This window comes from Protopterus annectens, chromosome 1.part0 (assembly GCF_019279795.1).
Source record: "Protopterus annectens isolate FY-2018-M chromosome 1.part0, PAN1.0, whole genome shotgun sequence".
Taxonomy (NCBI): Eukaryota; Metazoa; Chordata; order Ceratodontiformes; family Protopteridae; genus Protopterus; species Protopterus annectens.
Genome location: NC_056725.1, coordinates 141,587,645 through 141,611,272, shown reverse-complemented (window position 1 = coordinate 141,611,272; position 23,628 = coordinate 141,587,645). Strand labels below are relative to the sequence as shown.

At 42.6% G+C, this 23,628-nt stretch overlaps 1 protein-coding gene across 2 annotated transcripts in view; it reads right to left on the bottom strand.

Moving 5' to 3' along the window:
* The window catches only part of MTRF1L (mitochondrial translation release factor 1 like), a 636,968-nt gene extending 620,612 nt beyond the window's left edge, over nucleotides 1–16,356 (bottom strand). The window contains exon 1 of one of the 2 annotated variants that reach the window (XM_044090388.1): nucleotides 15,772–16,356. In XM_044090388.1, the coding sequence (XP_043946323.1) occupies nucleotides 15,772–16,183 (412 nt within the window). In that variant the 5' untranslated portion in view covers nucleotides 16,184–16,356. The remainder of the gene's footprint in view (nucleotides 1–15,771) is intronic. The other variant, XM_044090456.1, reaches the window with a different exon arrangement.
* Nucleotides 16,357–23,628: the final 7,272 nt, after the last annotated feature.

The window sequence follows — 23,628 nt, the reverse complement described above, 5'->3', positions numbered from 1 at the left end:
TGTTGTACTTTAGATTGTGCAAACATTATAATACTTAAGTAACTGAAAAGCACTGTAAACATGAGCCACAAAGCATTATAGAAAATAATGAAGTTTATATCACATGGGATCACCCATTACCAACAGTTCAAAAATAGACGCGAGAAAAACAGATATAGTAGTCCATGAAAAGATGACAGAAGTAGCATTGATCACTGAAATTGCTACACTCAGCGACTACAGTGTCTTATGTAGAGAGAAACAAAGTCGTAAAATACCAGGATTTCCAGGCAGAAATGAGGGCAATGTGGAAGAAGGATATCCCAGACAGTTCCAACAGTAGCAGGAGCAATGGGTCTTCGTACTTAGATATGTTACCAATACACACAACTCTACATGAATTGCAGAAGTCATTATTGGGCACATTGCGGGTGCTGTGAAGAGCACCTTTGACTAACATCAAAGATTGAAACAATACTAATTTCATGAACTTAATCACACTTTGACTTAGGAATGGGGTCATTTCCCATCATTGTATTAGAAACCCAAAAGACATGGAGAAATTAAAAAAGGGAGTTTTGAGAGGTCAACGTCAGAACAGCAGCTCCTATCTCTAACATATTTATGTGAAGGTGACACTCCTAAGGCAAGATGTAAATGTTCTACACATCTCTGAGTTACTCTTACTTAAAATATAAGGAGAAAAAAGTTCTTGTGAATGTATGTCTAGGCTTCTGAAGATCATAATGGGTCAATAGCCAAGTACCTATGAACTAGGCAGCCCCGATCTGACTGCCCACTATAATCAACCACCCACAGAAGATGCACCAATGTGTTTGACTACTGATGCAAATGAAACAAAATTCCAGCATGCAGATGAGTGATGTCTAAAAATCAGTGAAAACCTGAACAGCTAGCCTTGTAAATTCTGACTGGATGAAAGAGTGGGTTGAACTTCTGAGAGCAGTGGATGTTAACAGTCCTCCAAAGAACCTTCATGTGAAGTTGGGAACCATAACAAATTGATGTTGTTCTAAGGTCTAAGGCTTTGAGACATATCTGCTGGAACAGATGAAGTTGAGTCAATGGATGTCATCACCTGAAAACCCAGAAAAAGGCTGTAATCCTGTGTTTGTAGAACAGCTTGTAAATGTTAATAATGAAATGGAAGCAATGAGACTTTATGAAGTTCATTATGATCCTCAAGAAGTGAAAAAAGAATTCTACTAAGACTCCTTGCGGTCTACCACATTCATCACTGAAGGTACAGTGACAAGCCAGTTAGGTACATACGTGAAGATATTGGCTCCTCCTGATTTCTTCTGAGCTGTTATTATGGATATGCACTTGGTACATACCCTTATGGTAGAGATCATACCCAACAGCAGAGCTCTGAACTGATAATCAATGGTTTCACCACTAGAGCAAAGACACTTTAGACTAGCTGGCAATTCTGACACAGAGACAAGGGTCTTGAAGATCTGAAGGAAACACCGAGATTCCTTCTAATGGACAAGGATGGAAAATCTGCACTTTGGCCATCTGAAAGCTTTTGTTTGGGATGTAGGTGCTGAAAGCCATTTACGCTTTTTTTTTTTTTTTTAAAACTCATGGATAATATCTTAAGTTTTTCTGGTTTGGTGGGACCACTCAATCATTCATGGTTCTCTGCAGAAACAGACTTGCAAATAATTTAGAAGTTCTCTCATTTCTGAAGGGATGGAACAATCTAACAGGGGTAACAAAGGGGAGTTGTTGATCAATTAAAAAAAATTAGTACCTTCTTTAAATTATTTCTTTGACTCACTTGTCCTTGACTACATATTGCCAAGTTCTCAAAAGGAGGAAAAAAAAATCACTCTTGACTACTTGTCTCCACAGTGGGACAGCTAAGCAAGGTCCGAGATGAAAGAGCTTACCAGCTTTTGATTGTTCTGCTAATAAAAGTGTTTTGTGGATTGGATTTGTTTCCTTATACACATTGAGACAACTTGAAACCTCGACTGGTCTTCATTTTGGTACATTTTTTTGTGTTATTTTCTTTATTTTTGGAAGGTCCGAGAACTCCTGCTAGCGGTCAGTGGTCTGACCATGGCCTGCTGGTGAATACCAAAGCCCCTTACATTTGAGTTCATGAGCTTGCTGCAAACTGAATTGGGGGGGGGTGCCTCTTCTACCATTCTCTTCTTGTTGATGTTGTTACTGAACCTCACTGCAACCTCACTCAGTACTGGATAAAGTACAATTGTGTAGGTACTCTTACCATAACAGCAGATGCTTGAGTAAATCACTGTGCAGTAGCCTAAGCTATATGAACATCCTGCCAAGGATTTGTCCCCCCACTGGCATGCCTCCAATAGCTTTTTTAGGGCCCTCCCCATGTGGAATAGCTGCTACCTGTATCAGACAGTAGGAAATAAAGGGAAGTTATGGTGTCAAACATTGGAGCTTTCTTGTCCTGAAAAAAAAGGATCATGAGTCAAACGCAAAACAAAGCCAGGGGATCAGAGGATGGGAGTGGCTAACGCAGCAATGATCTACTCTAATATCCACTGTTTTGGTAAGAGTACAATTGTACCATGCTCTTTGTTTGATCACTGCTGCAGTAGCCTGGGAATAACAAAATGTAATAGCTTAGGACAATTAATTATCTCAAAATTATTCATCTGCATACTGCTTGATTCTTTGCCTTACCTTCACTGGAAACAAACACCTGATCAGCAATCTGGAAGGATATGGTTCTGTCGCAATAGCATCTGAGTTTCCTATGAATATCTTAAAGTAAGGAGAATCCTCTCACTCCCAGCTGTAAACTCAGGAAAGAACACTGGGAGATAGGATGGCCTGGTTCAGCATAAACACTTAAACCACTTTAGGCATAAAGGAGGGGTTAGTTCTCAAAGAACCCATATCTTTATGAAAAAATGAGATTAGGATAGGTGAACATTAAGGCTTGTAACTCACATACATGTCTGACAAAGATCAGAACAATTGTCAAGTCTGTTTTCCAAGTTTAAGAACTTCAAGTCAGCCTCCTGAGCAGATTCAAAAGGGGAAAGCACAAGTTTTTCAAACACAAAATTAAGATATTTGCTTAAGAAGTGGACGTATATGCAAAACCGCTTTCACAATTTGTTAAACAGATGGTAATGTAGAAATGGGGGGGGGGGGGTTATGGGCAGTCATGCAGAATGGCCAATATATGAAGCACAACAGAAGAAAAGGAAAGGCCAGCAGACAAAATAATGAAAAGAAAGGGGGAAAAAAAAGAGAGAGGCATCTGGACCTAAAATGGGACCGGATTCTTAAAGTGGTACCCACTAGAAAATCTCCTCCACTTCAATCAGATATGATTTTCAAGTAGTGGGTTTCCTAGCCTCCTGTAATAGCTGCTGAACATCCTTACAGAAAAAGGTGACTACAAGGCATTAAAATGAAATCATCCAGGTGGTCAACTTGAAGAAGCTGAAGACTATGGTGTATTGAATGACCCCCTCCTTTTGTGAGCAAGTCTAGTCTGTGAGTAATCAAGTGGTAAATGCCACTGGACAACTGCAACAAGAGAAGAGTGGGTATTTGGCCAAAAGAAAGTTACCATTACATTCATAAGACAGAACTGCTAAATCTTTACAAGAACTCAGATAAGTAAAAGAAAGGGTAGAGAGACATAGGAACATTCCCAAATGGGGAAAGCAAATTGCATCTTTCTTTCAAGCCTGGGTGCACAGATCCCTGAAAAAGAATGTTTACAAGGGTCTGCTTTGTCTGGAGGTAAAAATATTTATTGATGGTGTTCCCCACAGAAGGACAGACTCCAGGAAGTTCCATGGGCTCAACATCCAGTGATGAGGTTCTGTCCAGGTTCTCCACAGCTTGTCTGCAACAATGTTTAGGTCTGACAGAATGTAGGTAGGCTAGAGGGATAGACTGTACTGAACTGCTAGATCCCAACCCACCACAGCTCACCTGCAAAGGGAGTAAGATCTGGTTCCTTCCCTGTCTACTGTATGTACCACATCACTGTGAGTGTCTGACAAAAAGCAAAGGACCAAATACCCAAAGAGGGGACAGAGAGTTCAGAAACAGTATCAAAGCCATCATAACCATGGTAGTGAAGTGCCCCAACCTGTCCCACTCTGAACCTTTAGCTTGCTGGACGACTTTCCTAAATGAAACCTTGAAGTATCAGCCTCTACAAGCTATTTAGTTGGGTGGAGGAGAAGAGTAAGACATGGGCTGAGAGCCAGCTGATCCACTTACCAAGGCAATTCCCCTACTCAAAACTACCAGAATAAGGAGTCGAGTCCACAGAAGTGTAACAAACCAAACAATTATTGTCATATGTAGTCTGGTCAAAAGGAACCATGAATGCAGTAAAGACAGTGTACCCTAACATTCTGAGATGATCCCTAGCAGATGCACAAGGCAGAGTGGAAAAGTACCACAGTGGGACATGGTAATGTCTACCTAGTTAAAGAAATATTGTCATCATCAGGGATATACTTTGTATATGTATTAGAAACAGATTGTAATGGGTAGGAATTATCAATGCATGAGAAATTCTATACAAAGAAAAAAAGAACAGCCCACCAGGGTCCTTCTTTCTTTGGTACCAAAAACCTCTGAATTAAAGCAATTTCTTCTCAAGGTGAAGAGCACACATTTTCTCACACTCTAGAACAACATTTAATGCTGAACAGGAGAGAAAAGGGCTTGACTGGAAAAATGAGGAGTAAATTCCTAGAAGAGGGGAAGAAAAACCCACTGTGAATTGAAACTCTAGCAAATGATTTCAGTACTCAACAATTTGAAGTCAGTAGGCACCAACAAAAAGTGGAAAGCCCTGAACACAGCACCAGTTTACACAACTGCAAGTACAGAGAACATATACAACCCCATATAAAAGCTCACTGTAAGGTAAGAAAGACAGACGGTTCAAAATTTGTGATCCACTCTACCACTGCTACAGTATTTGCAATCCTGGTTCCTTGAATCTGTCTGCAAAGATTACTATTTTTTTCTGAAGGATGTACCTGTCCTGGATTAGTTCTAAAAGGAGAGAGAAAACAGGAGGCCAACCCCTTAGATTAAGTTTCCTTTCTTCATGGAAGGACCAAACAAGATGATGTAATCCTAATTAGTACCAAGTATATCAGCTGCAATACTGCCAGGAAAGGCCAGAGAATGCAACCAGGCACATCTTCACAAAGCTCTGTCCATGGCATCTGGCATGTTATAAGGTCTATGTGCAAAGTGAGAAACAGAAGAGAAGTCAGAGATTTCCTAAAGTTTTATAAAGGAAAGCCAGCAATAAAGCTCTGCATATTGTCTGAAACAGAACAGAAGAAAACTACACACAAGAGCCTGCCAGAGCACAGCCAAAAACTCCAAGGTACAAGAGGCATAATCTTCTGTAGAATCAATGCAAGGCTGTAGCCAGGTTGTCTGAAGGTAAAGGATTAGTGAAAAGGTATCCAAGTGAACTTTATCTAATCCAACAGGTCTAACCAAGAACTGCATTTGAGATGGGAGAGGCACAAGCTGCCAAACATCCTTCTGAGCTGGCAACACCACAGGAACAGGATCCATAAAGATGTCCCATAAGAAGTCTGAAATCCAATAAACACAACTTACAAAAAGACAGGACACTGAAGATTAGCTCCTTTCAGGGACAGAATGTCCATGACTAGAAGATGACACTCAAGAAACGGAACTTCCATCCAAGAGCTGACAGCCATCACAGAGTCAGCAATGGGTGGTGGTGGGGTGGGGTAACAAAATAAAAAAGCTCTTCTGGTCAACAGGAGAAAACAATTCTATATTAAATAGATAAGCTGTAAAACAGTTAGCATAATATCCCTAGAAAGGGAAGGAGGAGAAGCTCCTAGTCAAATGCTAGAAAGGGAAGGAGGAGAAGCTCCTAGTCAAATGTTCACTTTTCCTTGAAGATACTTTGGATAAGAACAGCTAAGCGGATGGTCCTTACCACAGAAAGGATGTTCTTCAGAGGTGTTCCACAGAGGAACATCCCCTGGTCTCCTCTATGGTATCAGCAAGAATGGTTCTCCCTTGTTCAACAAGAGCAACAGAACAGCCCCAGAGGACGTACCAGCCTTCCGGTATATAGTGGATTCTGGAGGAACACCATTAGAGGGGTCAAGAGAGGATGAATAGTCTGAGGAACAATACGGTGTCAAGGTGATGTCATTCTCAGAAGCTGGGCTAAAACCCTAAGCCTCTCAATAAAAATTGTTTCTTCCCTGTGGCCTAGTCCATGGTTAATCCAGGAGAAGGAGTCTCAAAGATGAATCTTCAAAGCCTGTGAAAACTGGAAGCAGATATTCCAGAGGAAAAAAAATACCTCCGAAGCATACCTCACCATGAGAAATGTCCCTCATTCCGAGGCCTAAAAATGTTCATATGCCTCATAATGCCACACTGGATGTCACACATGAAATGTAAGGAATATTTTTTTTACCGAAGCAAATCAAGTCTGCAAAAGAAAATTATGACAGTATTAAGGAACACATTTGAACCATCCTGTGAGATGCGTAGTTGAAGCCACTAGCAAGTGTTCCACAATTGAGAAAGGAAGGTTTGAGAGTCATAGAAAAAGTCTACTGTACAGAAACAGAAAACTTGTGTTCAAAAAATACTATGAAAAACCCCAAATAGACAAGACTATGCCACAGAAAATCCACAACATGTGTAAAGAAAATGCAAATTTGGACAAGCTTCACACAAAACAAGAAGCAAAACTGTACATTAAAATTCAGTTCTAATAAACAAAAAAAATAGCATCATGTGTTTCAGAAACCTCTGAGAATGTTAATAAAATGTTATCAAAAAAGACATCTTGAATATCTGCTCCCTATTATAATTGGTATAACTTCTATAGATCTTACGACTGCAATAAGCGATAACTTAATAGTTGAAAGAGTATACCTCCCATATCCTGATATGTTGCACATTATTATTTTTATTATTTATTTTACATTTGTTGAACGAGCTAAAAAGGTTTGAAGTTTTGGTGATTAACATATGAATTAATGGGCTAGATCAGGGAGGATGAGTGCAGTGGCAGGACCAGTGAGTTCGGAGGTACTCTCTAGTGGCAGTTTTGAATTAATATGGATGTTTGAGGGCCCTGATTTCTAGTGATAATTTGTTCCATGAGATGGTAGGATTGTAGCTGTGGAGGTTGCAGCCGATTTTAGTCTTAGGTTTGTATATTTGTAGTAGGTTAAGGTCAGAGCTACACAGGGACCTAAAGGGGGAATATTGAGAGATGAGGGGAGATAGGCTTGGGCAGACTGTTGCCATTTATAGATACATAAAAAGGTATAAAAATAAATAATGATTTAATAAATTCATCTTGCGGTATTCATAGATTTCTCAGAATTTTCAAGTATAAACATTCAAATCAGTTTGCCAAAATCTCTATAAGCATCAACAGATATCAGAGCTTCACTACTGTTTTTTTTTTTTTTTTTTAAATGAGAGATGAAACTGCATACAAGTATAAGAGTGTGATGGTTTGGCTCTATAGCCTGGACATATATCCATAAAAACTTAAAAATTAAAAAGTCATGGGTAGTCAGAGACCATGTAGCTAAAACACTGTATATCCTTAAGGAGTCATTTGCCTATATCACATAGGCCTTCACTACAGAAGGTTCAAGGTATCACACAGTCAAGACCCTAACTTGCCTGGGCCTCCATTGCAGTCTTTACTGAACATTCTATAAGGAAAACAGCATAACCCGAAATTAATGCACAGCACCAAACACTGTGAGATAGTACCACTGACTTATGCACCACAGTGCCACGCACTCAGTAATGATGAAAGTAGTCCTGCGTTTTGTGAGGTTCAGTTTATTCCCTGCACAAATGTGTGTTCTCAACTACCTAATACAGCATGAATTTTAACCTTAGCAGCTTTATTATAGAAGAGATATTCAAACCTGTGCAGAACTCTATGTGGGGAAATAAACTGAAATTAATAAATACTTATTACAGCTGTTTGCCACATGCTTGTATGTTAAAATACTGTGAGAAGTATTCAACATGATATGGGGGTGTCACTGTCTGAATGAGGAGGTCAAACCTAGAATCAGAGTGGCTGCAGCCAACTGGCACAGTGTGTCAGGGACAGTGTATGCCAAAGAAGCTGAAAAGTAAAAAGTGTACAAAACAGTGGTGGGAACAGTATTACTGTATGGTACAGAATCCTGGGCAATAAAGACATAGTAGTTGAGAAAGCCAGACGTGATGCAGATGAAGTACCTCAGATGGATGGCAAAATGCACACTGTGGGACAGATAAAGAAATAAGGACATAACAGCAGAAGCCAAAGTAGCTACAATTATAGAAAAGGTCACAGAGAACAGATTATAGTGGTTCAGGCATGTGCAGGAAAGCAGAAGACAATCTGGTGAAAAGGATGTGGGACAAACAGGAAGAAGGCAAGAGGAAACAAGGGCATCTAGCAAAGAGGTGGATGGACTGTGTGACAGAAAACCTGTGACAATCAGGCATAATTGTCAAAGAAGATAGGAGAGTGGCGCTGAATAGGGAGAGATGGGAACAAGTGGCTCAATACCCCAACCCCATGTAGAAATTGGGAAAACAGGGATTGATGATGAATGATGATATCAAAAATTTAACAGCAAGAAAGACCCAACCAAGCTAGAGTCTCCACTGTGTAATACCTTAAACCTCCTGCAGTACAGGCCCATGGGAAAGATGCATAATCCCCTCAGTCAAGTATTTGATTGGAGATGGCAATTTAGAAGTAATACTTATGACTGAATGCTCTGCAAGGTGACCAGGCGGACACTCTTTTTAAGCGATGCCCTTTGTGCATCTCTAGTAATTCATTCAACTGGCATGTTATCTAGCAGCTTAGCCAGAATAATAAACAAATCTGCTACCACTTTTCCCCCAGTGTACGTATGTAGTGATTTTTTGGGAACTATGAACATGCTTGGCCCCATCCTAAGTAAAGACTGAGGGCCGAGCATCCACAACCCAAAAAAAAAAAAGGTTAGGGGAATAAAATGATCAACAACAGAGGGAGGGCTAGCAAGAATCAGGGAAGTTATGGTGGTTGTGAGAAAACAAGATGTGAAGCATGATCAGGCAGGATTAAACAGGCATGTTTGAGGATTTAAAGAAAGGGACTTTATACTGCAAGGGCAGGGAAGTCAAAAGTTCCCTTTCTTCACATACAGCAAGGAATCAACCCATCTCTCTGCTCACAAAAGCAATAAGTGGTTTTAGGGTAACTCAGTGAGTTTAGGATCTTGTCAGCCTACAAGGGCAATCAAACAAGAGACACTGGGAAGGAATGTCGTGCTCGGCCTCAATGAGATTTTTCAACTTTTTGCCTCTTTCAGCAAATAAGGAATAATGGTAAGGTTGCTGCTTCTCTGATAGGTTTTTGGGTGGAAGGACAGGATTCAAATGCTAAAATCTGAAGCCATGGGGTTAGAAAATCAAGCCATTCACCTGGCCTGGTTTTAACTACCTCCGATGGGCATGAAACCTTTATAGAAGAGAGGAGCATTGCATGATTAAGTTTAAATGCAAAGTGATGGGTTTGGTCAAGGCCTCGGATCTACATGTTGGCTTAATAGAATCCCCCAAGTCATTACTGCTGTCTGGCACTTGAGAGGAAGCACTTGCATCTGACCATACTTTTCAACTGTTCCAATTTTTACTCAAAAGTTTGCTCTTTCCCTCCTAACACTGGCAATTTGGGAGAAAATGGAATGGCTTACACTTAAGTATAATTGTAGACTTAATTCACTTCAGAAAAAATGCATGTTAATTCTCTTACACTGTCAGTGTCTCAGGCTAATTGTACTAATATTTAAAAAGGTGTCCTCTATTATTTCTGGATTTGTCCTTTGTTCCGGGGGGAAAAACTGAGAGCTATACACCTAACCAGACCGCTCAACCTCCAAGAATTTGAAAAAAAAAAAAAAAAACTAAAAACACAGCACATGGCAGAGAGTCAGAAAAAGGGATATAGGATCATCGGAAGTTACTAGGCTAATGGCCCGAGGGACCTTACAAGCCTAGCCAAAATCTACCCTTGTTACCATGATCAGCACCTACTGCCCCTGTCCAAGAGGGACACAGGTGGAACCCCCAGGGGGAATTTACAGTTACCCATTCAGTCGTCCAGACTGTGTTTGAAGAAGGCCAATGAGGTGCTATGCTTGATGTGAAGTGGGAATCTATTCCAAAGGTGTGGTAACCTCTGGGAGACAAATCTGTCCCTCCAGCAGGTTCTACTGATGACACATACCAGGTTTAGGTCTTTAGACAGAGTAACCCGTGTGTCATTTGCATTGTGGATGTGCAGCATTTCCAATAAAGTGGGATCACAGATCGCCTCGGAGTAGTCTGCATGAAACAAAATAAAGTAACAGTGACTTCAGCCGATCCACATAGGCAGCTGCTGAAGACCTTGAATTTTCTTTTTGAGGAACCTTTGTGGTCTCTCCAATTGCTGCAGGTGCTTTGAAAGGTACATGCCAAAAGAGGCTTTGTACTCAATTACTGGCCTAAGGAGTGAAGAGTATAGGGAGGTGATGACCACTTTTCCTGGAGGCAATGCCCTACAGAATGTTGTTCTTACCACTCTGAGACATGGTGATCAAAGGCAGGGTTGCTATCATCCTCAGTGCCCATATCTCTCACCACTGATTGCATACTGTGGGTATTGCCATTGATGTGGTAATTTGCAGGAACATTGGTCTTGCCAAAAGGGATGATAATACATTTTTTCTTGCACCGAGTTTGAGGCTATGGCTTCATTTAAAGCTTTATACATCTTTATATTTCACAAAGTTGTTCTTATACTAAATCCAATAACTTAGCCATAAGGAATATGAGCAAGCTTATTTATTTATAAGGTAGGTCTCCATAATCAGGTATGACTTTATGAAGAAGTCAGTAAGTCTAGAAAGAGCGAGACAAAAATCTGAGGACCTAAATCGTATCTAAAGCACTATGAATGCAACCGTCTAAATATAGGGCATATCACCTAACTTCACCTCCAGCAGAGTAGATCCCTAACAAGAGCCCCCGCATCCCTCATAAACGTAACCATGCTCCAAAGTAACACCATTTGTGGGAAAGAAGTTGACAAGTACTACATTTGACACTTCATGCAACATAAGTAGTAATTACGCTGTTTGCTCAGTGAATCCCTTGGTCGCTACAAATAACCATTGCCACCTTAACCATCATTCCTTCCAAGCTCTAACCTTTTACACACACAGAAACCTCTCAACTTCTTAGTGTGAGAAATTTAGACAAAGCCCGACAAAATGGGGGACAAAGGCCCAAAAATGGGGGCATTTTAAATATTGCTCTTATAAACTCAGAAAGTTGCTAGAACAACAGGGTTTGTTTTGACATATCTTTTCTGAAGGATATGAAGTCTGAAACTCTAATACCTGCTGAAAAGCACTAAACTGATACAAGCACTCAACTCTCCTTGTTAATAAGGAGAAATTAATCATAGGTACTAAACAGCCTATAACTGCAAAGTACCTTGCTAAGGCAAGGGAATACAGCTCCTGTACTTTACAAAGAAAGCACCAAACCAGGCATGTCCAAGGGTCAGCTTCCGGTGATTTTTCCTGTCCACCTGGTGAATCTGGGCATACTGGGGCAATGCAGCAATTGCCTCGTGTACACAGACAACTCTCTCCTCCTACCAACCAACACTACAACTTGTGAGAGATGCACTTACATAGCCAAACTGGAAGCAAAGCTCCCTCCACCCAAGATTGTGCTAGACAGTCGAGAGGAGAAGGTTAACATCCGCACTACACATCAAGCAACACATAGCCCTTCTACACCCACGCCACCAACACCCACACATAGCAACATTAAATCCACATATGCGGAGGCCTTTAACTGTAACCTGCCCAAGCAACAAGGACCTCCAAAGTTGAAATGCAAACAAACACCAATCACATCCAAAGTGTCACATAGCTCACACCACCAGTGTGCCACCCAGCAACAGCCCCTAATGCAAGACAACGTACCTAACACTTTAGTCATGGGTGACTCTATAGTCAGGGACAATGATGTCCCACTCACCAGGCTGAACAAGGAGAAAATTACAGTCGGCTGCCTGTCAGGTGCCAGGATCTGCCACATAATGCATGCACTCAAGTCACTCCACAACAAGTACAAATATGACTCTGTCATTGTCCATGTTGGAATGAATGACTTGAGACGTACCTCCCTGGACTACATGAAATGAGACATGGAAGAGCTCTCAGATCATCTGGCCCAGGCAGGTATGACCCTAACCCTGAGTAGCATCCTGCCTTCGCCCAGAATTATACCACAATATAAGGACAAAATGATTGACTTCAACAATTGGCTAAGCTTCTGGTGTCATTCAAAGGGGATCCAGTATCTGCCTGAGACGACATGATCGACAGACCACGATGCTTTGTCAGAGATGGTCTGCACCGCTCGCCCCTAAGATTCAGGTTACTGGCCAAGGCTCTTGCCACCCCTATAGTGCCTTTTTTAGGCAAATTTCAAAGAACAAAACCACCACTGTAACAGGTACAAGCATGCAAATTCTGAAGGTAATGCTACTCAATGCTAGAAATCTATACCTCAAAATGCACTCTCTCGATGCACTCCTAAAAATGGAGAGCATCGATATCTGTGCAGTAACTGAGACCTGGTTCAAGGCTCCAGACAGCACCCCTGCAATACCAGGCTACAACTCTTACCACCAAGACCGAAACACTAAAGGTGGAGGAGTGTCCATATTAACCAAGGATATTCACACCACCAGGCTAGTTGTCCAATACAATGCGTCTGAAATTCCCCAGGTGCAACTAACACTAGGTAAGACTGCAATCCAATTTGTAGCTTGCTACAGATCCCCCGCCATGCCCCAAGATTCACACTACACCTTTCTAAATATACTGGAAAATATTAAGATACAACCCAACACCCTAATACTGGGTGATTTCAACTACCCTGCCATTAACTGGGAAAACTACTTGTGTACCAACACCTTTGCCCAACGGTTCTTGGAATTCATAAATTCCAACGCCCTGGATGAACTAATCCTTAGTCCCACCAGGGGCTCCAATATCCTAAACCTGGTCATTACCAACATGGGAAATCGATGCTCCACACCTATGGTCACCCCCTCATTGGTCAGGTCTAATCATCCTTAACATCCACATCCCACCCCCCAGTAAGGAAACCTCCATAAAAAACTTCTCCAAAGCCACCTTCATGCTACTAAAGTCAGAAGTGACAAACTTCACGACACCCATGCAGACGTGAACTGAAAGTTCGACTGATGAATCCTACACTAAGGCACTGTACGAGCACATCCACTCATGCATGAATCGTGCCATCCCAAATAGAACCAAGATGCTCTCCTCCAAAAAAGGAAAACAATTTAGTGGACCCCTGCCATAAACAAACTTTACAACAAAAGGAAGAAACTGTTGCAGAAAAGAGGAAAATCCCAGGATACAAAAAACTCCCTTACCAGCCTCAGTAAGAAGCTGAAATCCTTCATAAAATCCTCCAAAGCTAGTTATGAAAATAAAATTGCCAAAGATTCCAAAGACAACCACAAGGCATTCTATAACTATGTCAAGAATCTAAATGGCAATGCTCAGATCTGCTCTGAGCTACAACAGAATGGCATTAAATACACTGATCCCAAGGATATTGCCAACATCCTGGTAGATCAATTCAGTGCCAACTTCACCCCCCTCTCACCCCCTAAACGGCCCATCTCAATACCAGAAGATTGCCAAATTCTGGTAATAACGGCCACACAGAAAAAAAATACACTCTGCAAAGCTAAGAATACAGCACCCATGGGACCAGATGACATCCCAGGCTGTGTATTACATGAACTACAAAATGAACTGGCACCTCACCCAAGTGTCATGTTTAATCATAGTCTCACCTCAGGCTTCGTGCCCACACAGTGGCACACAGCTACAATTATCCCACTCCACAAGGGGGATCCACCTTGGATCCCGGGAACTACCACCCCATCAGTCTGACGAGCCTGATCTGCAAGGCCATGGAACTTATAAACAAGGACATTGGCAACCTTCAAACAATGGACCTCATACAGTTTGGGTTCGTGAAGGGCCAATCTTGCCTCCTTAACCTTTAACCTGATTGACTTCTTTGAATCAGTCTCCAGAGCCGTGGACGAGGGTAAGGCAGTCCACACAGCCTATCTGGACCTCGCCAAGGCCTTTGACACCATCCCTTACTCTGGAATCATAGACTTACGAAGCTGGGCATTAATCCCTACATCACTCAATGGGTTGCCAACTGACAGAACCCAGACTGTAAAAGTAGCAGACTCCAAATCCAGCTCCAGACAAGTGACAAGTGGAGTACCTCAGGGTTCAGTCCTGGGACCGCTCTTGTTTGGCATCTACTTCTCTGAAGTACAGGCCAACACTAAGGGACTCTGGCTAACAAAGTTCGCAGATGACTGCAAACTGGGAGCCATTACTGAATCTCCAAATGATGTGGATACTCTACAAAAGGGCCTTACAGAAACATATGCTTGGTGCCAGAGCCATGGGCTCAAGCTCAATTCCAAGAAATGTATAGTTATCCCTTTTGGGAAAAAACATGTACCTGTGAATTACCACATAGGTGGCAGTACACTAAACACCGAAAGTGTGATAAGAGACTTGGGGACACAGGTGGACAGTGGTCTCACCTTCGATAACCACATCACCACAACAGTCAGGAAACCCTTCTATGTGGCACACCTCATCACTAAGGGCTTTTCATCCAGAAAAAAGGAGGTCATTGTCCCACTGTACACATCCCTCATTAGACCCATTATAGAATACAACACCCTGTTTGGTATGTACCTCTCAAGATATCTGAAACAACTGGAAAGGCCACAGAAATACCTCACTAAAAGAATCACAAGCCTAAAGTAGATGCCTTACGCTGACCGCCTTAAAAAACTCCAGCTATACTCTCTCGGATATAGTCTACTCAGAGGCGATCTCTGTTTAACATGCAAGGCCATGTCAAACCCAGAGCTGTTGGACATGCTACACTTAAAAGAAATCCCAATCCCTCAGAGCCACACGCTCCAGGGATCTAATTCTTGTCATCACAATAAACAAAACATGCTGGAGGGACAGGCTCCTGACCCAGAGACTCCCCAGACTCTGGAATAGACTGCCCATACATGTCAAGCAGAGTACCTCTTTGGCCTTCTTCAAAAGGAACGTTGACGATTGGATGGAGAAAGGAAATTCACCCTCGGGATTACGTCAGTCACCCTGCTAGACAGGAGTCCAGGGAAGTAAATAATGTGGGAAGAAATAGCCAGGGAATTATTATGGCTAGGTTTGTATAGGCCCTAGGGCCAATAGCCTAATCCCAACCTATGAAACTCAAATGTATGTCATTATTTACGAACTTCAGTCCTCAAATACCAGTGATTTGGTAAGCAACCACAGACTTTATGAGGAAAAGACTGAAAGGATGAGCCAAAAATCTGGACTTTCTGCGAAATTCTGGACAGTTGAGAGGTATGCACACGCATGGGTAATTCATTTATCTAAGCAGTTTAAATGGCAGTTTAACTATTCAGGGATGGACACATACCAGCTGTAAATTTTCTTACAAAGTAATTGCGGATTAGCTTTATTTATGGAAAACCAGAGTTTATTCCCATGTGTAGACATTAAGCAATGGGCAAGGTCACATGTTTAAGCTAACACTCACCATGCAGCAAGGCTTCAATTTCTTGAAGCTCCTGTTCCTTACCCCTTAGCTGCTTAAAATGGGTAACAAGAGGACTTAAATCAGCAATTCTTCGTCTCAGCACCTTCAGCTGTGCATCCTGATTGACAGTGTTTACTTGTTCTAAACAATCACTGTATTCAGTTTCTAGTTTCTTTAAAAGGTCCTGTACTGAATCTTTTGCAAACAAATCTCCGGCTGCAAGAACATCACTGTTAAAAGCACGGGAGAGACGCGCTACTTTTCCTGGAAGGTGAACAGCAGTGCGTAAGTTTACAGAAACATGTCGATTCCTGTGTGTCACTAAACATTGTCTTAAGGATAAGCTTACTGTGATCCACCGCCGAGGTACAACCGTGGTAATTATAGCCCGAACACTCCTAAATAAGGTCATACTTTAATATACCCTCTGCTTTATTTCCATGGTCCACAACGCCTCACAAATATCATTATCTAAACATATGGATTAAATGCACAAAATTCGCAACACACGACTCGTGCTAACTGCATGGCGCTACCATGTTAGCAAATGTCAAATTGTTTCTATTCTCTTCCGGGTAATCCTGTCCTTTCCTACCATTGGACAGTTAAGTTATTGAATGGCGTCTAAATTGTATGATTAATATGCAGATTTATTTATTTTATTATTTGAAGTTTGTGTGCCGGGATGGTCCATTGGGCCGAAAGAGCCCATTTTCAATGGAGTCCTGGGGAGAAAAGCTCCATAGATACAAAGTATAAAAATAACAGCTTGTTACAAGAAGTGTACATATAATCAAAGCATTTGAAGATACAATTTAGAAGATAAAAAGAAATTATATAACAATTAGTAAAAGTTTACACACACACACACACACACACACACACACACACACATATATATATATATATATATATATATTTATATATATAGTTCTTGGCGTTACACAATAGAAGTTAAGTCTGTTACAATAAGTAGGTGTATAAAACTTGATTACAACTGCTATTTACAAGTAAATATGTTCCCACGTGGGAAATATGATTACTGTGAGGGGTAAATATATAGGTTGTATATATAAGTTAAGTGAGAGTAAGGGAGGGATGAGTTAGGGGAAAAAGAGACATACAGGAAAATGGGGAGGTACATAGTTTAGTAAGGAGAAAGGGAGAAATGGAAAGTATTAAGGTAACTACTTGGGCGTTATGCGGGATTTCCCCCACATTACCACTGCACTTTGGTAAAAACACACACACATTTTACAGGGGACCTGACAAAAAAGAAAATAAAAATAAAACAAAACCGGGGACAGTTAAGAACATTCCTCTCAACCTCTTAGAACAAGAAATCTTGACAAAGGCTCAAAAATAGGGACAATTTTAAAATATTGCTCTTATAAACTTAGAACGTTGATAGAATAACATGTTTGCATTAGCATGAATTTTCTGAAAGGTATAATAAAATGTCTGTCATTATGTTCCGCCTTTACTCATCATCCTCAATGATTTGCCAGAAAACCACAATTTTATGAGAAACAGAGGAAACATAAGAGGCAAAAATGTGGACTACTGCGAAAAGTACAGTTGAAAGGTAAGACTGAGATGTGTCCTCATGTACTAGTTTGTTAAATAAATAAAAAAGAAGTTATGTCTTACCATAACTTTCCATCTGTATTGTTGATCCTCGTTCAGTCATTACATGTGGATATCGGTTCCGACGTCGGAACCGAGCCGGCCATTTTCCAAGCTCGCGCCAGCTACAAACCCTCGAGCTAAAAACTCTTACCCAGAATTCCCCTCTCCCTGTTACCTCAGATTGAGTTTGCAAGTCAAAGGAAGGTAGAGGCTACCTCTGGTCAAATGACCTAACAGAACCAGATGGTTAGATCTACTAGAAGCTACAGGAGGGGGAAGGAGGGAGGGTCGTAATGACTGAATGAGGATCAACAATACGGATGGAATGTTATGGTAAGACATAACTTCTTAATCTGATATTGTTAATCCTCGTTCAGTCCTTACATGTGGGACAGAGTCCCCAGCTACCTTTATTCTTGGGAGGATCTCATGGAAGGACATTCCAGAGCACCATAGAACCAAAAGATGCTCTTCCCCTGGAGCCCAAGTTGCAGTTGCACAAATATCATGTAAAGAGGCTCTGGCATGGAAGGCAGCAGAAGTTTCCACCAACCTTGTAGAATGAGCCTTTATGGTAGTATGTAATATAATATCACGTTTTCTATAAATTAAGGTTATGCAGTCTTTTAACCATTTAGCCAGTGTGACCTTAGCAATAGTACATCCTACTCTAGGTCCAGAATAGGCCAAAAATAACTGGTCTGATTTATGAGAAGCCTTAGTCCTGTTCAAGTAGAAGCGAATTTGCCTGTGAATATCTAGGGTATGTAGGCAATCCTCTCCTCTGTTTGAATGATTGGGGAAGAAAACTGGCAATTCAATGGTTTGATTAATGGACATTTCAGAGATCACTTTTGGCAGAAAGGAAGGATTAGTTCTCAATGACACTCTAGCTCTATGAAAAATCAAATATGGTCTCTTGATGCATAAGGCTTGAAGCTCAGAGATACGTCTGGCAGAGGTAATGGCGACCAAAAACAAAGTTTTCCATGACAAATATTTGAGGTCGCAAGAAGAAGCTGGTTCAAAAGGTGGCATTGTCAAAGTTTGTAGGACTAATGACAGGTCCTATGGTTGAGTAGGTTCTCTAAAAGGGGGTCTTAGATGATTCACACCTTTTATGAAAGTCTTGCGTAATTTGTGTGACATAAGAGAAGAGTCTTGGACACCATCATGAAAATTAAATATTGCAGTCAAATGAACTCTAATGGTAGAGGCAGATAGACCAGACTGAAATAGGGTAGACAGATATTCCAATACTATCAACACTGGTGCTGAAAAAGGATCTACTTGTTTTTCTTTCAGCCAAAAAGTAAATCTTTTCCACTTGCTGAGATATGTAATTCTGGTGGAAGACTTATGAGATGCAATAAGAATGTCACGTACTGGCAAAGAAAGATCATTCTGCCTGGCAATCAAAAGAATTGGAGGAGCCAAGCTGTGAGCTTCAGGCTGTTCAAGTTGGGGTGAATCAGATTCTATGGATGGGAGATCAACCCCGGGGTTGAATGGAGAATCCATGACTGATCTAGCAGGTGAGGCCAAAGGAAGGGGAACCAAATCTGATGAGGCCAATATGGTGCTATGAGGATTACTTTACTCTTCAACCGGCGGGCTTTCTTTAGAAACTGGGGAATGAGGAGGAGAGGTGGAAATGCATAAAGTAGACCTGAGGGCCAATCGTGGAGTAGAGCATCCCTGGGTGACTGTCCCAGAGGGGGAATAAGGGCGAAATAGCTGCTGCATTTGCAGTTGGTCGGGGACACAAAGTGGTCGCAGCAAGGAAGACCCCCAGCGGTTGAAAATCTCTGCCACTATCAAGGGATTCAGGGACCACTCATGAGGTTGTAGAATACACCTGCTGAGTCTGTCTGCTATCACGTTGGAACTCCCGGGAATGTGCGTTGCTAGAAGAAAGCAGTTAGTAGCCATTGCCCATTGCCATATACTCATTGCCTCTCGACAGAGTGGGTAAGATTTGGTTCCACCTTGTTTGTTGATGTACCAGACCACCGCCATGGTGTCTGATTGTATTGCAATAGTCCCAGATGGCAGCAGGGGATGGAATGCTTGCAATGCCAGAAGCACCGTCCTCAGCTCTAGAACATTTATATGCAGATGGGCCTCCATTTCGGACCAAGTACCTTGGACTGTCTGTCTCTGAAATAGCCCCCCCACCCCATCAGGGAGACATCCATGGTCACTGTAGCCTTGGGCTGTTGGGGGGAGAAGGGGCAAGACCATTGTGATGGATTGTGCGCCATCCACCAATTTAAATCTTGTTTGCACCTGTGAGTTACCCAAATCTTGGCTGAAAGAGGGTACTGAAAGTGATACCACTGGGTGAGCAGTAGCTACTGTAGAGGCCTCATGTGAAACCTGGTCAGGGGACAATTGTAATGGAGGCTGCCATGGAACCCAACAACTGGAGAACAGAATGAGCTGTGGATTTCTCCCTTGAAAGGATTGGAATCAGTTGCTGCTTTATCCTTAGAATTCTGTGCTCTGGAATGGATGCTCTGCAATTCTTTGTATTCAAGATGACCCCTATGAATTCTGTGGACTGAGATGGGGTGAGATTGGATTTTTGCCAGTTTATGGTTATGCCTAGCCTTTCTGCTGTGAGGAGAGAGTATGCCAGGGCTTCTTCCAATAGATGCCTGGTGGGGGCGGAGATGAGCCAATCGTCTAGATATGGAAACACCTGGCATCCTTGTAGTCGCAAGTGAGCTGTGACAACTGCCATGCACTTTGTGAACACTCTGGGGGCTGTAGAGAGTCCGAAGGGCAGTACTCTGAGCTGGTAATGACTGGCTCCTGCACGGAAGCGAAGGAATCTTCTTGATGGTCTGTCCACTTTTATGTGGTAGTACACATCTTGAAGATTTATCGGGCACATCCACTCATCTTTTTCCAAAAGCAGAAGGATAGACCGTATTGTGACCATCTGGAATTTCTGTACTTTTACAAACTTGTTCAATACACTGAGATCCAAAATTGGTCTCCAGTCCCCAGTTTTCTTTGGCACCAAAAATAGTCTTGAGTAGAATCCGGATCCTATCTGGTCCGGAGGGACTATTTGGATGACTCTTTTTTCTTAGCAGCTTTGAAATCTCTAACGCTGCTTCTTCCCTTTGACTGGATGGAATGTCAGGTAGGCTTGTTAGGGGAGCGGGACAAAGGTCAAAGGGGATATGATAACCTCTGGTTATTGTCCTTTGCACCCAAGAATCGGTGGTAATGGTTAGCCAGGCAGAAGGGTACAAAGAGAAATGACCCCCAACCACTTCCAGAGGAAAGCAGTTGGGCCGCTCTTCAGGAGCGCTGGTAGGAATGGCCAGGAAAAGAATCCCTGGAACCCTGATTATGCAGAACCCCTCTGCCTCAAAAGGGGTGTCATCCCTGAGAGTTTCCCCCTGTGCCTCTAGGGGAGAACTCGGCCTGTGTGTCATGGAAAGAACCTTGAGACTTTTTCTGCAATATCTTCCCACTCTTCTTGTTTCTGGAGAAAGCACGTTGAGGGGAAGAATAATGGACACCCTCAGCAGAAAGGGTCTTACCATCCTGTTCACATCTGGCCAGTGTGATTTAAACCTTGGGTCCGAACAATGATGAGGCTTCGATGGGAGCGATGTGAAAGAAAGCCTTGAAGGGTTCTATGAAATTACACAAGCGCATCCAGGCATGTCACCTCAGAACAATGTCTGAACCCATCGCTCTAGCTGCTCCTTCTGATGCATGAGATATCAGGTGCATGGAGGAGTTAGATATCAATTCGATGGTGGCTAGCTGAGAGGCTACTTTGTCACGGACCTCATCAGACACAGCTCCAGCCAATGTTTCAGAGAGCTTAGAAATTAAGTCTCTTTGAAGCCTGGTAAAATGTGCCATATAGTTCAGGGACCTGACTGCAAAGGTCGCTGATGCAAAAGTACGCTTTCCTATTCTGTCCAGAGCCTGGGACTCTTTGTTGGGTGGATGGACAGTCTGGCTTTCTTCTTCTGCCAAGTCCTTTTTAGTTGTGGCCGCCACCACCAAAGCATCTACAGGAAGACCTTTGGACCAATGGGGATCAGTAGCAAGAGGGGACAAACTTTTATCTGGCCTCTGGGGAATGGCCTCAACTGTGTCAGGAGCCTTCCACGCACGCTGCACAACGAGCTGGACAAGTTTGTCGGCAGGTGGAGTAATCCAGGAGGTAGGGGGCTGGGCATGAAAGGCCTGCAGGAACACAGACTCTTCAGAGGTCAGGTTAGAGGGCTGCCAGTCACCTCTCTGTTTAAGGATTTCAAAGATATCACCAAAGGATACCTCAGAGGGTAATCAAGGGGACCCTTCCCCATCATCGAAGTCTGTGTCTTCAGTAAGGGACTCCTCTGTGGAGTCCATGTGCCTCCTCTTACACGAGTTCTTTTGATGATCTTCCTCAGAGGGAGACGTTGGGGAAGACAGCTCAAAAGAGGTCTCCTGTGGGAGTATGTCCTGAGGCCCTTGCGCCCGGTGTCTGCTAGGAGTGGCTTGTGTACATTGCGGTCCAGAAGAGTGCAGGGATAGTGATAGCACAGGATCTCCAACCGATACCAGAGCCTTCTCCATTGGCTGGAAGGCCAGTCCACCTGAAGAGGGATGGGGACCCAAGGCAGGGGTAACCCCTCACCTAAGTGGCTCAGCCTGCTGAATTGGAGTTCCTGGATGGCTGTGAAATGCCAAAGTACGTATGCTACAGCTGACATCCTGGGCTGTGACAATACTCTCCTGCCACAAAGACAACTGCGGCTCCTTAGTGAGGTCTATAAAAAGAACCGTAGTGGGGGAAGACTGTGCTATATCAAGGGGCTTCAAAGGCAATGAAGGAGGAGAATAAGTAGGGGTCTTTGGTAAAGGGTGATCACCTCCTGAGGAAGGATAGGTCTTGGGGGGTGGGATACCTCTGGCCAAAAGCACTTGATCCACAAGATGCAACACATTGTGTTCAGAGAGGCTTCTAGCGGATTTCACAGACATGGTTGAGGGAGAGTCAGGTCTATCCAAGGACAGAGCAAACTCGGTGCCCACCATGGAGGTGGTCTGCACTGAGAACAATGGAGCTGTAATGGACTGAACTACTGGTGTCTGCACCAAGGAAATCATCGGTGCCAAAGGCTTGGTCTGTCGGTACCAAAGTGGTTGTCGGTGCTAAGGCCTGAGCTGAAAACATCGGTGATGAAAACTGAATAGTCGGTACCAAGAGGGTAGTCTGTGCCGGGTAAGTTGTCGTAGCTGAAAAGGAAATGGGCATAAAAACATCCATCAACGTCATAACAGTCGGCATCGACTGGACTGTCGGTGCCGGTAAGAGAGTCTGAACCAAGAAGCTCCTCGGTACCAATGCAGTATGGGGCACACTAATCAGTGCCGAGGTCGCAGGTGCCGCTGATGGTCTCGGTGCCGAAGGCCTAGGCACCAAAAGTGCTGGAGCCGAAGAAGTCAAATCCAAACTGGAACACTTAGCTTTCTTGGGTCTCAGTTCCTGAGGGTCCCCAGCTGGGGACAAAGGAGGAGACTTGGCCTTTTTATGTTCATCACTCTTTTTCTTATGGGATCTTGGAGGGGTTGAAGCCTCCGACCCAGAAATAGCCTCTGAAAAAGGAGATTTAAGTAGCCCCTTCAATATTAATTTATTTTTCCTCTCAATTAACGTCCTGTTAGAGAAATTCTTACAAATCCCGCAAGTCAGGTCAACTGTTAAATGAGGCACACCCAAGCAATAGACACACAGGGAATGTACATGTGAAGTAGGTAATTTATGGCCACAGTCTAAACATCTTTTAAATCTTGGGCTACCTTTTTTATCTGTCATGTTAGAAGGAAAGAAAGAAAAAACAGAAAAATGCCAGCAATGGTACAAGAAATACCAGAAGGTATGAAGGAAAAGGGGTTTACCTACGATGGTAAAAAAGGAATTACCTCACGGTAAAAAGAGAGGAAAAGGAGTTGAAAAGGATTCGAAAAAGGGTAGTCGCTAAATGCGATAAGGTAAGAGATAACTGTCTAATAACTTTTTTGTGAAAAAAAGCTGTCTTAGAACTTAGTATGAAGAAAAATACTGTACTTAGCTCAAGAGAAGTAGATTGACACGACCGAATGGTGATGCGGCAAACGAAATCTGGGGTAACAGAGAGAGGGGAATTCTGGGTAAGAGTTTTTAGCTCGAGAGTTTGTAGCTGGCGCGGGCTTGGAAGATGACCG